This window comes from Culex quinquefasciatus, chromosome 3, assembly GCF_015732765.1.
Source record: "Culex quinquefasciatus strain JHB chromosome 3, VPISU_Cqui_1.0_pri_paternal, whole genome shotgun sequence".
Lineage (NCBI taxonomy): Eukaryota > Metazoa > Arthropoda > Insecta > Diptera > Culicidae > Culex > Culex quinquefasciatus.
In genome coordinates, this window is record NC_051863.1 from 80,041,008 (window position 1) to 80,056,721 (window position 15,714).

Consider the following 15,714-nt stretch of genomic DNA (forward strand, 5'->3'; position numbering starts at 1 on the left):
GATTCTTAACTAGTTCACTTAACTAGTTTAATTTTTTGTGCCAGGACCCGTGGTGTAGGGGTAAGCGTGGTTGCCTCTCTCCCAGTTGGCCTGGGTTCGATCCCGGTGGCAAATTTTGAGACGAGATTTGTCTGATCACGCCTTTCGTCGGACGGGGAAGTAAATGTTGGCCCCGGTCTAACCTAGAGGTTAGGTCGTTAGCTCAGTCCAGGTGTAGGAGTCGTCTTCCTGGGTCCTGCCTCGGTGGAGTCGTTGATAGGCAGTTGGACTCACAATCCAATGGTCGTCAGTACGAATCCCGGGGTGGATGAAAGCTAAGGTGTAAAAAGAGGTTTGCAATTCCCTCAACAATCAAGCCTTCGGACACCTAGTTTCGAGTAGGAATCTCGCAATCGAGAACGCGAAGGATTGATTTGGTATTTTTTAGTTTAATTTTAATTGAAATTGAACATCTAAACGCGATCATAACGATAATCGTGTATATTAAAAAGACAATCACACCGTCTTTGCAGACAAGAATAACATTTAACGAAAAGCTCCAGGAGGATATGGCGGGACTCGAACCCGTGCCCTTTAGCAACTTAGGGTTCGGCAGCCGAAGCCGCTAACCACCGCGCCACGAGGCCTCGATTTTAAGCAAATTGGACTTCAGAGTTTATCCAGCTTTTGGATGGTTTGCTATTATTTTTGTCATTGTATAACTTTAGCTGATCTGTCAAATACGGAGTAGCAACTCTGCCTTTAAATTAGTTTTCCAGATTAGAAAGATGCCATTTAAAATCTTAACCGAAAGTTTTTTGATTTCAATTGGGCGACAGTGTTAAATCACAATAATGAAAAAATAAAGATTCAAACAAAGCCTTTATACAAGGAAATATGTTAACATATCTAAAGAAAACCCAGAATCCCCAAGTCACCCTCCGCTGCTGGTACAAAACGGTGCAAGCAACACGTGGTGGGAAGAAAAGCTGCCCATACCAACATAACATATGTTGGCGACGTGGAAAAGAAAAATGTATCACTTTTGCGGGGTAACATTTCCCTTCTTAGCAGAAAATGCAGCCTCCCCAGAACTCATTGGTCGTCGTCGGTCGTCGTGCTTTCCAAGTGTATTTATAAGACCGTCTGTTACGATTCTAGCTCATACCAAAGAAGACATCTATCAGGCTCGTATATTGGTAGCCCAGCATCACCGAGTGCGTCGAGTTAGTGACAGCGAGTTAGAGAGTTTTGCTGTGTAGAGTGTTTGTGTCGTTCAAAAGGATCATCATGTTTGCAAAGGTGAAATAATTAGTGTTTGCTAAAAGTTACATGAGAATAAACCAGCAAAATATTCTTGGCAGTGTTTTTTTTGAGTATTTGGAAGTGTTTATTTAGGTTTCATATTGCTTGAAATCCACGTTATTGAAGTCGATAAAGTTTAATATTGAGTTCCGCTCGACAAAACTCAAAATTAAAAAGTGCAAAGTTTTAGTAATTAAAAATAGTTAGAGCTCTCACCCTAAAATAATTTCGAGAGCAATAGCTGTTCGCCGAGTATAACTTTTTTAAATTGATATTTAAATTGCTGACCATCTGGTACAAAGTAATATGTTTAATCCTACACAAAAAATCGTATTTTGGATATTTAAAAAGGAATTGCTATTGAATTGTTCAAAAACGATCAAAATGATTCAAAATGATGTGGTTCAACGATAATTTCAAAACCAATTAAACATTTTTCACAAATTAAAATATGATTCATTTACGTCGAAGTGGATTGAGTTACATCTGAAGAAAGTAATTTAACCTCATTTTTGCCAATAGCTTATCAAAGTTAACTCAGAATAATTTTGCTGGAATGTTCATGTAAGAAAACAATAGCAGTAACCTTTCTTCGTCAGATTGCAGCATTTGCGGCTTCCCTTGCGGTAGCGCTAGGTTCCCCCGTGTACGGCCCAGTCTCCTACGGTCCCGCGGTCTCGTACGGATATGCTGCCAAGGCCATCCAGCCGTTGCACACAGTGGCCGTGGCCAAGCCAGTAGTGGCTGCCCCAATCTACCACGCCGCGCCAGTCATTGCCCATGCTGCCCCGGCGGTCGTGAAGCACGTTGAGGCCTACGACCCGAACCCGCACTACAGCTTCAGCTACGGCGTTGCCGATCCCCACACCGGAGATTCCAAGCATGCCGAGGAGACGCTGGCCAACGGAGTGGTGCACGGAAGCTACTCGCTGACGGAACCCGACGGCACGATCCGCAAGGTCACCTACACCGCTGACAAGCTGCACGGATTCAACGCCGTGGTGGAGAAATCTGGCCACGCCGTGCACGCCGCGCCGGTCATCAAAAAGGTTGCCGTCGCAGCAGCGCCAATTGTGCATGCGGCACCGGCGTACGGTTACTATCACCACTAATCGACTCGGATCGGACGTCTAACACCAGCGCCAGCTCAGCTTGTATATGATACAGTTTTGTTTAAGTTTAAGCTTTTTTTTTTTGTTTTCGTTTTAAGGATAGCGCGTAGACCATATGAAATGAAGCAAGTTGACTTCGTAAGAGCGGAGATCGTTAAAAATCTAACAAAAATCAATAAAAAACAAGCATAAAAGCTACTGCCGGGTGTAACAAAACACTCACTGCAGTTGCATTTTTGTCGTACCTCAAAGTAAACGCCTGTATCTGTCCTCTTTCTTCTCAATAAAACAGATTTCACAGACCACCGAGTCACTATGCTTTGGTGAACCGTTTTTATCGACTCAGGCAGGACACTTTCCAGCTTCTGTTTGCACTTCTGCCACGCGCTTCTACATGTGAACCACGTTCACAGTAGCATTGCATCAAAAAATCGTACGCAAACGGAATGTTCAGCACGTTAATCAAATTCCACGGGTTTCAACTGTGACGTTGCCAAGAGTGAGCGATTCTTGTGGTTTCTTATTAAAAGGGAAAACTAATTACCCATTCTCATCGGCCAGTGGACGTCCGTTTAGGAAGCCCTACATGGTTGGGTCTTCCTAGGCAAATGAACCGATTTCCAGCCTGCGCGACAGCTTTTATATCGAATTCAAACTGTTGAAGCAAATATCGGCATGTTGACCAGCTCACGATATCCCCGCTTTGATTTTACGCAATTGAGCACTGCTGCTGGTTTGGCAGAGTGCAGTGCGTCGCTTTGATGGTTGTCAAGTAGCTTCCACGACGGACGGACGCTGGCCTCATACGAAAAACCTACAACGTGCACCGTTCCGAAATGGCCAGCAAGCGCGGCTGCTCGGAGTGAGCACATGGTATGACGAATCTGGGTCAGTTTGCGATCGATGTGATCTTTCTAGACAGGATTTAAATTTAGTCTTTTTATTTAAAAGCTTTAAGAGCAGGTTTTTCACCGATGTGAAACAGGTCGTATCGAGGTGCTCCGATTTGGATGAAACTTTCAGGGTTTGTTTGTCTATACATGAGATGAACTTATGCCAAATATGAGCCCTCTACGACAAAGGGAAGTGGGGTAAAACGGGCATTGAAGTTTGAGGTCCAAAAAACATGAAAAATCTTGAAATTGCTCGCATTTCCGTAAAACTTCATCAATTCCAACTCTATTAGATGCATTCGAAAGGTCTTTTGAAGCCCTTCAAAATGTGCTATAGACATCCAGGATTGGTTTGACTTTTTCTCATAGCTTTTGCAAATTACTGTTGAAAATTAATTTTTTTTAAAACCTTAATAACTTTTGGCAACAGCCTCCAACACCCATACTCCCATAGATCAAAAGTTAGGGAATTTCATGGACTATAAGCCTACGGTATTAGCTTTTTGGCCAATCGCAGTTTTTCTCATAGTTTTATGATTTTTCTAGAACAAACATTTTACAACGTTAGTTTTTGCCCTGTAGGCCGCCATAGCGGCACTTTTTGGTCTCAATTTTGTCATATTCGGAATCCTCAGAAAATTTTACATTAGATTGAGGTGTTGGAATTTTGAATTTGATTGGAAAAAATGCCATTTAGAATTAATTAAAATATTATTTAAAATTTTGTCGGATTAAGGGTAAAACAAGTTTTCGCCTACTTGATACAGCATTTGACGTATTGATCATAGGGTAAATAAGATCTTTTTCTTTTTTCAAAAATGTTTTATTTAATTTTTTTTTAAATCAAAATTACACCTCCAATACTTCTAACTTACGTGAAATTGACCGAGGATTCCGAATATGACAAAATTGAGACCAAAAAGTGCCGTCTTCTTGGCCTACAGGGCAAAAACTAACGTTGTAAAATGTTTGTTCTAGAAAAATCGTAAAACTATGAGAAAAAATGCAATTGGCCAAAAAGTTAATACCGTAGGCTTATAGTCCATGAAATTACCTATCTTTTGACCTATGAGAGTATGGGTGTTGGAGGCTGTTGCAAAAAGATATTAAGGTTTTAAAAAAATCCATTTTTAACAGTAATTTGCAAAAGCTATGAGAAAAAGTTTAACCAATCCTGGATGTCTATAGCACATTTTGAAGGGCTTCGAAAGACCTTTCGAATGCATCTAAGAGAGTTGGAATTGATGAAATTTTACGGAAATGCGAGCAATTTTAAGATTTTTCATGTGTTTTGGACCTCAAACTTCAATGCCCGTTTTACCCCACTTCCCTTTGTCGTAGAGGGCTCATATTTGACATGAGTTCATCTCATGCATAGACAAACAAACGCTGAAAGTTTCATCCAAATCGGAGCACCTCGATACGACCTCTAGAACAAACCGAGCAGAATCTACAAATACTGCCTCTTAAGTGCTCTAAAAACTGCTGTCCCTATTCAGACTGTAGTCCCGATTCACCCCAGATTACGGTACTCAAAATTCTCAAAAATGTTTAGATATTAATTTGGCGGACATTTGAATAACCTATCAAAGTCACCCGGGCTATCAAAGTCATCACAGTTTACGGTAAATATTTTATTAACCGAACAAAATTAATTCCAGAAACCGTGATTTTTTCATGAATATAAGACAGAGGTGCTCAAAGTTTTTGGATGCCGGGCCGAATTTTCTTGCGGACCAAATGCATAAGAAGGTTATTTAAAAACACAAATAACGTAATCTTATTTCAAAAGACAAAAAAAAACATCACGTCAAGTTTAAAAAAAAGTCTGTTATTTTTTATCATTTCCGTTATTCAAATTTTATTTCCATCAGTTTTGTTGATTTTTGGGGTATATGAAAATGGTAGTCAACCAAATATACATGTATTTTCATTGAAATTTGAAGCTATATTTTTTTTATTTTGAAAATGGTAACATGAAATCTGAACAATTAATGAAAAGGTGTAATTTTATCTCTAAATTAAGTGTAACAAATGAATAATTGGTACGAAATTATTTTCCAACAATAAAGTCAATGCAAATACTAAAAAAAAGTTGTCCCTCGGCTCTGGCCATGGTCGAGCGATGGTAAAACAAAACTACACATATAATAATTATTTTCAAAAATGTAAGATTTGACGAAAATAAACATTTGAGCGATAAAAATTGCAATACTAATCAAAAAATAACTATTTTTTTAATAAAACCGAACATGCTAATGCATCGCGAAATTTTGGATTGACACCTGTAGACAGTGCCCTTAGGACAAAGTTCTTTGTCAAACAAATTTTTGTTTGCAAAATCCCTATTTTTTTGTATAGACCCGAACATGCTCAAAATGATTCTATTCGCAGAGAAATTTATTATAAATTGATTCCAGCTGACTATACTTAATCTTCAAATAAAATTTTTAAGTTTGTTTAAAAAACATTTTTGCCTACGATTTTTCGACTCGATTTTGAAGGGTGGGGTTATAATAGGGGTTTTCACTTTTCTTTGAAAATTATTTGGTTTATAATTAATATGTGATATATACTTATATGTTTGCATTAATTAATGTTTTGAATTAAGTTAACGTGTTTATGAACGTTTCATAAACATTTCCAAAAATGTTTGATGAAAATTTTGATACTTACTTATTTCATTGAAATTGTATAAATTAGAAAGATTATTGAACAATATATTTATGTCATAAAATGGGAATCAACATATGAATAAACCATCAGTTTTAAATTGACAAATAAATAGAAAAAATTATCATTAAAAAGTTCATATCATCTTTAATTTTAAGAAGTATAACATAACTTTAGAATGGTCAGCGGACCATTTTGCATGATCATTCAAAATGGGTCCGCTGGCCATACTTTGGTCACCCCTGATAAAAGAACTACGTATTATTTTTTTTCATGAGTATAGTGCATTTGCACTATAAACGTGAATATATTACTTTGTGATTCTTGATTTCATGAACACAATTCACGATTTATATAATTGACTTTTTCCGTGTAAGTTAGAAAAATAATATTGATGTTTTCATAACACTTTTAAACAAGGGACTTAGTTATATTATTTACCAATAACTTTAGTTATACACTAGAGGATAAGACAAATAAAAAAAATCTCGGATCGAACGTTCTTTAATGTTTATTTTTGCCCCGTCCTCAATTTTCAGCTTACGTACACCCTTTAGATCCGGGTGCGTAAAAATGGCAATTTTCGGAAGTTAACTTTGAGGAGGAAAAATTCAAAACACATGGAGGCTTCAAAATAATTGTTCCTATCCGCCAATTGAAAAGAATCGAACAAAAACAGGAGCTTTTCTCCATACATTTTGACGACTTTTCCCATACAAACTTCAAGGAGCTTCTCGAATTTAGACCACCGTAACGTACACACACTGTAAACCAAATAAAATCTTAAGGACTACTCCGTTAAGTGCTTCGAATGACATTTCAATTCTTCATTATTATTACGTTAAGAGTAAGAAATAAGAATTTAGAAATACCTAAACTCTGAAACAAACATAAACATTTTGTCTTGTAGTTTTACACATCGTTTAGTCAGTTAGTCTGAGATTGAAAAAAGAGCATTTCCATAGTTCAATAGGGCGATTCTGCGTTTGTAAACAAGCAGTCTATCCCCCTCTTACTTGACGTGAACTGTCACTTGAACAAAAGGGATAGACTGCTTGTTTACAAATGCAGATTCACCATATTGAACTGTTAATACAGAATTATTCTAGAAACTATTCGTATCCATTTTCGAAATTCTCACTGATTGTTCAACATTTTTTCATTAGAAAAATCTTTTGAGTCATCATCATATTGCGCGACTTTTCAACTACTCCACCATAATTTTATTTTCCAAATGATCCTATGCACTCGCGAGATCTAGTCAAATTATAAGAGAAGCAATCAAAACTGGAAAAAATAATTGCACGTTTCGTTTGGATGCAACAAAATGAGTCAATTTTGCAGGCATATGCATATGTCAAGCAAACTATCTCAAACTGCTATCTGAAGACTTTGAAAAAAAAAAAAAAAAACAATGGAATTCGAAGGACGATACTACACATCCTCTAACGTTCTTAAGAGTGGACGAATCTTTTCGCAATACTTGGGAAAGTTTTTCTCTAACACACGTACTGTGACTTTGATGGTTTTTGAAAAATCCAGAAAATTGTTATGACAGTTAAACATCATAAAATGCTCCTTCCAGGCCCTGTTGCAACCAATCAATCGCAACGTTGTTGTGTATATTCTGATAGAATAAAATCCAGTATTTTTCTATCCGAAGTCAACGAAAGTCTCAGCAATGTTGTAAAACATTTTTTAAATGGCCAACTCAACGCCCAGACGGTCTGCCTGCTAAGCAACCGCGACACATTAATTCGCCAATGCCACGGCAAGTGCGCGTGCCGGGTCGACGTGACCACCGCGGTGTCCGATCCAACCCTGATTTACTGATTTCGTCTTTCGCCCCAACTCTTGTTCCAGCATAGACAGTATGTTAAGGTTTAATGCTCGCTGACGGCGCTGGCCTTCAAACGACCTTGGGGTTTTCCTCTGGCAATCTGTAGGCGTGTGACTCTTGGCCATCGGATTGACATCGCAGGATCCTTCTGATCAGTTGTCCAAATCTAACGGTGTCTAGATTTTTGGAGTGTCACCTACGCCACCCTGCCTGGCATTGCCCCAGTTGTTCCAGTTGGTATCTGTGCCGTTGGCACCGAGTGGCCGTTTCGACTTCAATATAAATTACATTGAAGTGTCGAACGGCGTATCGTAGTAAATTTGATAAAAGTACGTGACCGCGATACATGATCAGGATGCGCTGGTGACTTGGACGAATTTCTTTTGCACTGCCTTCGGCTGGAACCGGTGGTAGTGGTTCGCGTTGCTCGTGGTTCGTTCCGATGTGTGGATTGGATATTTTTCTTTTTTATAATTTTCGGTATAAAAGGCTCGACAAACTACGATTGATATGTCAGTTAGCTCTTCACTTTTCATTTGAACAGTGTGAAACACCCTTTTCTAAGCCTACAATGAGTTTGCTTAAAGTAAGTGTTCTAAATAGTGCAATAGTGCAATTGGTGAACAATACATAGTGTGCAGTGGAATAATTGTGTTTTGAATAATTCTAGGTTGCCGTTTTCGCCGCACTAGCCCTGTGCGCTAGCGCCGAGCCTAAACCAAACCCGGGAGTCCTTGCTGCTCCGGTTGCCCCTGTGGCATACTCAGCCCCATTGATCCAAGCTCCAGTCTACGCTGCCCGTTACGCCTCTCCCTATGCTCAATACGCCTACAATGCCCCGGTTGCTGCTGCGTACGCGGCTCCAGTTGCTGCGGCCTACAGCGCTCCTGTCGTTGCCCGTTACGCCGCTGCACCAGTAGTGGCCGCTCGTGCTGCTCCTCTGGTTGCTGCCCCAGCTGCTCCGTTCGTTGCTGCTGCTCCTGCTCCAGTTATCGCTGCCCGTGCTGCCCCTCTGGTTGCCGCTGCTCCAGCTGCTGTTGCTGCCCCAGTTGTTGCTGCTCGTGCCGCTCCGGTCGTTGCTGCCCCAGTCCAGGCTGAGTTCACCGATGCTTACCCACAGTACCAGTACGCTTACAACGTGCAGGATACGCTGACCGGTGACTCTAAGACCCAGGAGGAGACCCGCGATGGTGATATCGTCAAGGGATCGTACTCGCTGATTGAACCCGACGGCAGCCGTCGTATTGTCAACTACTACGCCGACCCAATCAACGGATTCAACGCTGTGGTGCAGAAGGATGTCCCGGTTGCCGTTGCCACTCCGGCCGTTGCCGTCGCTGCCAAGACTGTTGTTGCTCCAGCCGTTGCCGTCTAAGCCGCTTCTGGTTGTAGTTTCTGTTGTTAATGGATCATAATGCTGTGTAAATAGGACCGACTCCCGAGTGTAAATAGTCATTAGGACCCCAGTACCACCATCTGCTGTGCAACTTTAAGCAATCATCCATTTGTATATAAATTCCACTGTTAAAAAAAATCATTGATGCTAAAAGACATGCACTTTGTACAGAAAAAAGATTGTTATGAACAAAAATATAAAAAATGCAACGCTTATTTTATAAAACATTAGTTTCACTTTTTTCCTTGGGGACAATGTCACAGTGCAATGCATATTATTTCGGAACATGTTCCACTTCAATTTTTTAGCTATTACTTGTTTTTTTTTTAATTTCCTTTAGAAAGAAGAATTCAAAACAGGCAATACAAAAAAAGTTTCATCAGAGCTTTGCAGAAAACACTCCATACTTAGTTCAGATTACAATATCGGCACATGACAAAAACTCGGAGCTTATACAATGTATTTATTGGTTTTGCATCGCAATCATTTAACTAAAAAATTGAAAGCAATATTTAAAAATTAAGTTTTTTTTAATTTCTTCGGAAAACACAGACGTTTGATGTAATTTCTGAAAGGATTGCTCCGTGGTCGTAAGGTTACGAGGTTAGCCTTTAAATAGGAAGGTGATGGGTTCGATTCCTGTCTGGCTCAGCAAGGTCAGATTCGTTTCAAAGAGTAAAACTGCGTCAGCGGAATCCTGAACGGAACGGGATGGGTTTCGATTAATGGCGTACTGATTTACCAATCCAAAGGTCGTGAGTTTGATTCTCATACCGGGATGATGAAGTTTAAGGATCAAAAGATTGATGAAAAAACATTCCTATCGAAACAAACAATTACTGACCATTTTTATTGTATTCATCCAACATTGGGGAAAATCAACTTTAGAAAAAAAGAAATATAGTTTCTACTTTTTATCATGGATTTATTTGTCAAACTCTTAAGTAACACGGCGAGTGAAGTTCTCCAAATTATGTAAAACATCTTTTTAAATAGTCTGTATTCACATTTGATGCTTGAACGTAAAATGGCTCCAAAATTACAGAACTTTGCATTTGATCATTAAATCAGTTCAACCTTCCTGAACCACGAATAATTCCTATTAATTTCGTTTTTGTAAATTGATTTTTGACTAGTTTATTGACATACATTTATTATAAAAAAATCAGTTTATAAGCTTCAGAATCGATACTCATGATAGACTCTGCCTAGATTGAGCTTTATCATTGTCAAGGACAAAATTTACGATTTATATTTGAATCATTATATAAAACAAGCCTTACCCGACAAACTTCGTTCTGCCTTTTACTCGTTTGTTGACGTTTTAACTCTTTTGCTTATCCAGCCTCCTGTGATCAAAATTTGATTTTACATAACTTTTCCCATACAATCGGCAGATTTTCCGAAATCGGTTCCAGAGTGGCTAAAGTTGTAACTTTTTGACGTAAGAACCTTCCTTGGACATAGACGAACCCAACGCAACAAAGAGCACCTCGATCCGCCGTTCCGTGTTGAATTGATTCGCGTTCGAACAAAACCGTCGAAATTTTTTGTATATTTATATAGAAGAAGATTGATACAAAAATTAAAAAAATATATATAAAAATATATAAAAAGGATCTAAACCACCTAATAAGGGCAATCATCAATCTACTAATTAATATGTTTCGCTATCTTAAATAAAATTTCGAAACAAGAACAACTGAATAAAACTATCTCTTGTCTACAGCACCACCGAGGAGGAGTTTTGGCGGTTGTCGCACAGCGAGAATAGTGTCCGCATGCGGCTCAAGCTGGAGCCCGACCTGCAGCACGATCCGCACACGGCCGCCTCGAACATGCGGGACAACACGACTTCGTCAACGGCCCACAGCCGGCGATTATCCAGCGAGCTGGGCTCGACCATTGCGGCGCCGGCCGCCCTCGGTGGCGAAAGCATCGACGAGGACATCCTGCTGCTGGAGGAGGAGCTGCGCAACAGTGCGGAACCGCAAGTGTAAGATTTGGGTTATTGGTTTTGCTTTAAGATGAGCTTTGATGAATGACTTATTTTTAGACCCGAGACTTCAGGAAAGGAGAAGATTGTAATATCGCAGGAGTGTGAGCTGATAACGCTGATGACCAGAGTGAAGGGACGATTGGATCTGACCACAAATCAGATTATTTTCATGGAAATGGGTGCGATTCGGGACGATGGCCAGCGGCATGATTTCAAATTTCCACTGAGTCAGCTGAGGGAGCTTCACTTGAGGAAGTTCAATCTGCGACGGAGTGCGCTGGAAATGTTTCTGGTTGATCAGACGAGCTACTTCTTGAATTTTACTACCAAAACCAGAAACAAAATATTCACCAAGATTCTCAGCTTACAGCCACCGAATATTTTGTACGGCTCTGGGCGGTCGCCGGCGGAGTTATTGAGATCCTCAGGACTGACTCAGAAATGGGTAAACAGGGAAATATCGAATTTTGAATATTTAATGCACCTCAACACAATTGCTGGACGATCGTATAATGATCTTAGCCAGTATCCGGTATTTCCGTGGATATTGGCGGATTATACGAGTGATATTCTCGACTTGAACAATCCAAAATCCTTCAGGGATCTCAGTAAACCGATAGGCGTAGTCAATCCAAAGAATGAGGCCGAGGTTAGGAGTAAGTTTGAGAGTTTTGAAGATCCATCCGGTTTGATTCCAAAGTTCCACTACGGAACCCACTACTCAAACTCTGCTGGGGTGTTGCACTATCTGATTAGAGTTGAACCGTTTACTTCGTTACACATTGAACTTCAAAGTGGTCGCTTCGATGTCGCCGATCGCCAGTTTCACTCAATCCCGCAAACGTGGAAACTTCTGATGGATAATCCGAATGATGTGAAGGAGCTTATTCCGGAATTCTTCTACTTTCCGGAATTTTTGAAAAACATGAACAACTTCGATCTTGGCATTCTTCAAACCACAAGGGAACGCGTTGATGATGTGATGTTGCCTCCCTGGGCCAAGTCAGCAGAAGATTTCATTGCAATCCATCGTCGTGCGCTGGAATCGGAGTATGTCTCGCAAAATCTGCACCACTGGATTGATCTTATTTTCGGCTACAAACAAAAAGGACCTAAAGCAGTGGAAGCATTGAATGTTTTCTACTATTGCTCTTACGAAGGAGCTGTTGATTTAGATAAAATAACGAACTCGGTTGAACGCGAAGCCGTCGAAGGAATGATCAACAACTTTGGCCAAACCCCCTCCCAGCTTCTAAAAGAACCTCATCCCAAGCGACTAACGCAGGACGACCTGACAATGAAGCTGTTAAAGCTTGAGTTGAAGAAACCCGATCTAACGTTGATTCTGGATCGTGTCAACTGCATAAACTGCGAGCTGGCCACGGACAAGGATCCGGTCATCTACCTGAGCACTCCTCGAAGCCCACCGCGATCATTTCTGCAGAGCAGTCCAGACATGTTAATATCGGTGACGAAAAGTGGCATACTCGGCTGCCACAGCTGGATGTCGTTCGACAAAGAGAAAGGATTCCTGCTGGAAATCGATGCCACTACCTCCAACCTAAAGTATGATAATAACTGGCTTGCATATCAATTTGATCGGCTATTAATATTTATTTATTTTTTTCTCATTGCCCACCCCTAACAGAAACCGAAAAAAGACTAGTCGGCCCGTTCCATCCTTCGGTTAATTTGAATTCGAATTTATTTGCCGTCAGTATCGATGGCAAATATTTGTATGCCGGTGGCATCTGGGACAATTCAGTTCGAATATTCAATATGGCACGGGGAAAGGTGGTAGCTTCGGCGATTCATCATTTCGGTAGGTCTCTTAACGCTTATGAATTTATGTATCACACTCCAGTATCGTCACCTTTCAGATGTGGTGACCTGTTTGGCACTGGACAGTTGCGGATCGTACCTGGTAACCGGCTCGAAGGATTGTACCTGCATAATATGGTCGATTAGCAACGGGACATCGACCGGGACGACGATCGTTTCGAACCTTCAGCCCAACACGGCCGCGTTAAATCAAAATCTGGCCGGAAACGTGGTCGGGAGTGCAAATGTGGTTCATTTAACAAACAATCTCACCCCCAAGCCCGTCCATACGCTGTACGGCCATGATAACAGCGTTTCGTGTGTTTCAATCATGACGGAACTCGATGTTGTAGTATCAGGATCTCTGGTGAGTAATTTTTTTTTTGAGTTCATAAGTATTTGGAAATTCAATTAATGATTTTTCATTACATCTTTAGGATGGTACCGTAAACATGTATACCATAAAGGAGGGACAATTTGTAAGGACAATAAATCCAATTGGATGCACTGGTGTAAACATAGAAATATCATTCATCACACAATCTTATCAAGGTAATGTCAACATACTTTAAGTTAAATTAATAGAATTTTATTTATTTCTGTTGTCCAATTTTGGGACGTTAAGCTTGAATATGACTCCTATCATATCCAACGTGATCCGAGAATGTAGAATCTAAGATGGCGGTGGTATAATATTGATGAAAAAAAAACATTCTTTTGGTTGAACAGAAATAAACCACTCAAGATTAATTGATATAAGGTAGCATATAACCTGTAGAAGCTCCCAGTGAATTTAAGAGGGCTCTGAAAAGTTCCCACGAAGATCACTATACTTTTGAAAAAGTTGAAACAAGCAGACCCTCAAACATTACAAAATATCAAAACTATTTAAAATGGGTGTGGATTTTACTCAACAGGGAGGGAACTGGGATTTGTACTCAGCAAATAAATATACTCTTTGATCTCTGTCTTAATTACATCCAAACTGTTATTTGACCAGGCATTTCAACTAAGTTTAACTTTCCGTACTGTTTTCAGGTCATGTTGCATTTTCCGCATTCGACGACACATCACACTCGGTTCACGTGTTTAGTATTAATGGCGTTAGTTTAGGCTCGAAGTATGTGTCTGGCCGCGTAACAGGACTGACAACCTCCACGGACCACCTGGTTGTCTCCGACGATGCCGGCGATCTTACGATGAGCCGTTTATATGGGTGAGAACGGATAATCGTATACCAGCGATACACATTGTAATACATAGACTTCCATTCCAGATTGAAGCCCATCTTTGACATTCCACTGCATATTCCAACCCAAACAATCGTGGCCACTGGCGGTGGAACTCATCTTCTAGCACCACTGCGCGACGGAAGCCTGGCCGTGATTGGCATCATGCAGCCCATTGCCTACAAGAAGCACGCCGTCATGATGGTGTAAAGATAAAAAATACCTCCCCCTGGAGTGTAACTCGTCAATTACAGTATTCCTTCTGATTTCAAGTGCCACATGCGCACGTGTGTGCGTGTGTGCACTCTTCGAAATCTTATTCCCTCCCCCTAATCATGGGTAGTTTGTGTTTGCCCTAAAGTTAGACAAAATAAGAATACAACCTGATAACCCTTCTGGGAATAATATACCGGTATAATACATGAATGTTAACGATCGTGGGGTAGTAGTAGAAACGTTGATTCAACCGTAGTGAGCAAACCGCAATAGATGGACATTGTTTGTGATGATTGGCAACACCTAACCAATAATTGTAGACGCAACACACACCTCCCACTGAACGCTGAACGCTATGCGTTTCTAGATTTGAGGAACAAGTTGAGATTAGTGTGACAACATTATTGCATATTTGGTGTAATTTTAGAAGAATTGTTATTTCTAATATATGTTGTTATTTTATGGATGTATAAGTAAACCAGCATACACACAATTTAAAGTTTTTTTTTAAGATTTAGAAATTATGAGAAACTTTCCCAACGAATTACACCAAATACTAACACGTCGCGATCAAATATTGGAAAAAGTTTAGTTTTATTTTGTGATAAATATTATCCTTGAGTACCGTAAACTGGGGTCAATCGGGACACATGTGGCGAATTGGGACAGCAATTTCAACCATGTTGGAGCACAATATTTTGATTTTTCTGGTTGGTTTCGGTTAGAACAGACTCAGACCAACAAAACGTGTACATCCATTTCCAAATTTAAAAGCTTTAAGTGCTCTAAAAACTGCTGTCCCTATTCAGACAGTAGTCCCAATTCGCCCCCAGATTATGGTATGAATATCCTGTGAGAAATGTAACATCAGATGGCCAGCAGCACAACAATTTTCCATGATCAGACTTATCCGGGGTCCTTCATTGCTCACAGGGTAGTAAATTTTTTCCTGTTCCTGAGGGGAACACCCGTGAAGAGTGTCGGGGCCGGCATTTACAAAGCGAATTCAGTGACAGTTTATTAATCAACTTAATTTTAACATTTCATAGGTTGTCTTCCTAAGATGTCTTGATAAGGTCCAGTTTGAGACGATACACCACCTTACCTTTACTGAGCAATCGAATCCAGAAAGGAAAAGATCGCCAGTTGTGTTGGTCCGAGCCGGGATTTGAACACGATCTACCGCTTACGAGGCGGAAGCGTTACCTCTGGGCTACGTGGCTTGGTCTTTCACAGGGTAGCGATCTGCAA

At 40.3% G+C, this 15,714-nt stretch overlaps 3 protein-coding genes across 3 annotated transcripts in view; all 3 read left to right on the top strand.

Moving 5' to 3' along the window:
• LOC6035816 (neurobeachin-like protein 1) overlaps positions 1–14,956 on the top strand; it is an 83,084-nt gene extending 68,128 nt beyond the window's left edge. The window contains 8 exon segments of the mRNA XM_038263214.1: positions 10,928–11,194; positions 11,255–12,763; positions 12,846–12,858; positions 12,860–13,019; positions 13,078–13,385; positions 13,456–13,570; positions 14,057–14,234; positions 14,295–14,956. Coding sequence (XP_038119142.1) covers positions 10,928–11,194; positions 11,255–12,763; positions 12,846–12,858; positions 12,860–13,019; positions 13,078–13,385; positions 13,456–13,570; positions 14,057–14,234; positions 14,295–14,457 — 2,713 coding nt within the window. The 3' untranslated portion in view covers positions 14,458–14,956.
• Positions 475–3,359, top strand: LOC6035808 (cuticle protein 7). Its single transcript, XM_038263217.1, has 2 exons — positions 475–1,281; positions 1,884–3,359. Exons 1-2 carry the CDS (start codon positions 1,270–1,272, stop codon positions 2,394–2,396), a joined length of 525 nt encoding a protein of 174 aa, XP_038119145.1. The 5' UTR covers positions 475–1,269; the 3' UTR covers positions 2,397–3,359.
• Positions 8,300–9,423, top strand: LOC6035807 (cuticle protein 21). Its single transcript, XM_001845877.2, has 2 exons — positions 8,300–8,388; positions 8,473–9,423. The coding sequence occupies exons 1-2, from the start codon at positions 8,374–8,376 to the stop codon at positions 9,175–9,177; spliced, it is 720 nt and encodes a 239-aa protein (XP_001845929.1). The 5' UTR covers positions 8,300–8,373; the 3' UTR covers positions 9,178–9,423.
• Positions 14,957–15,714: the final 758 nt, after the last annotated feature.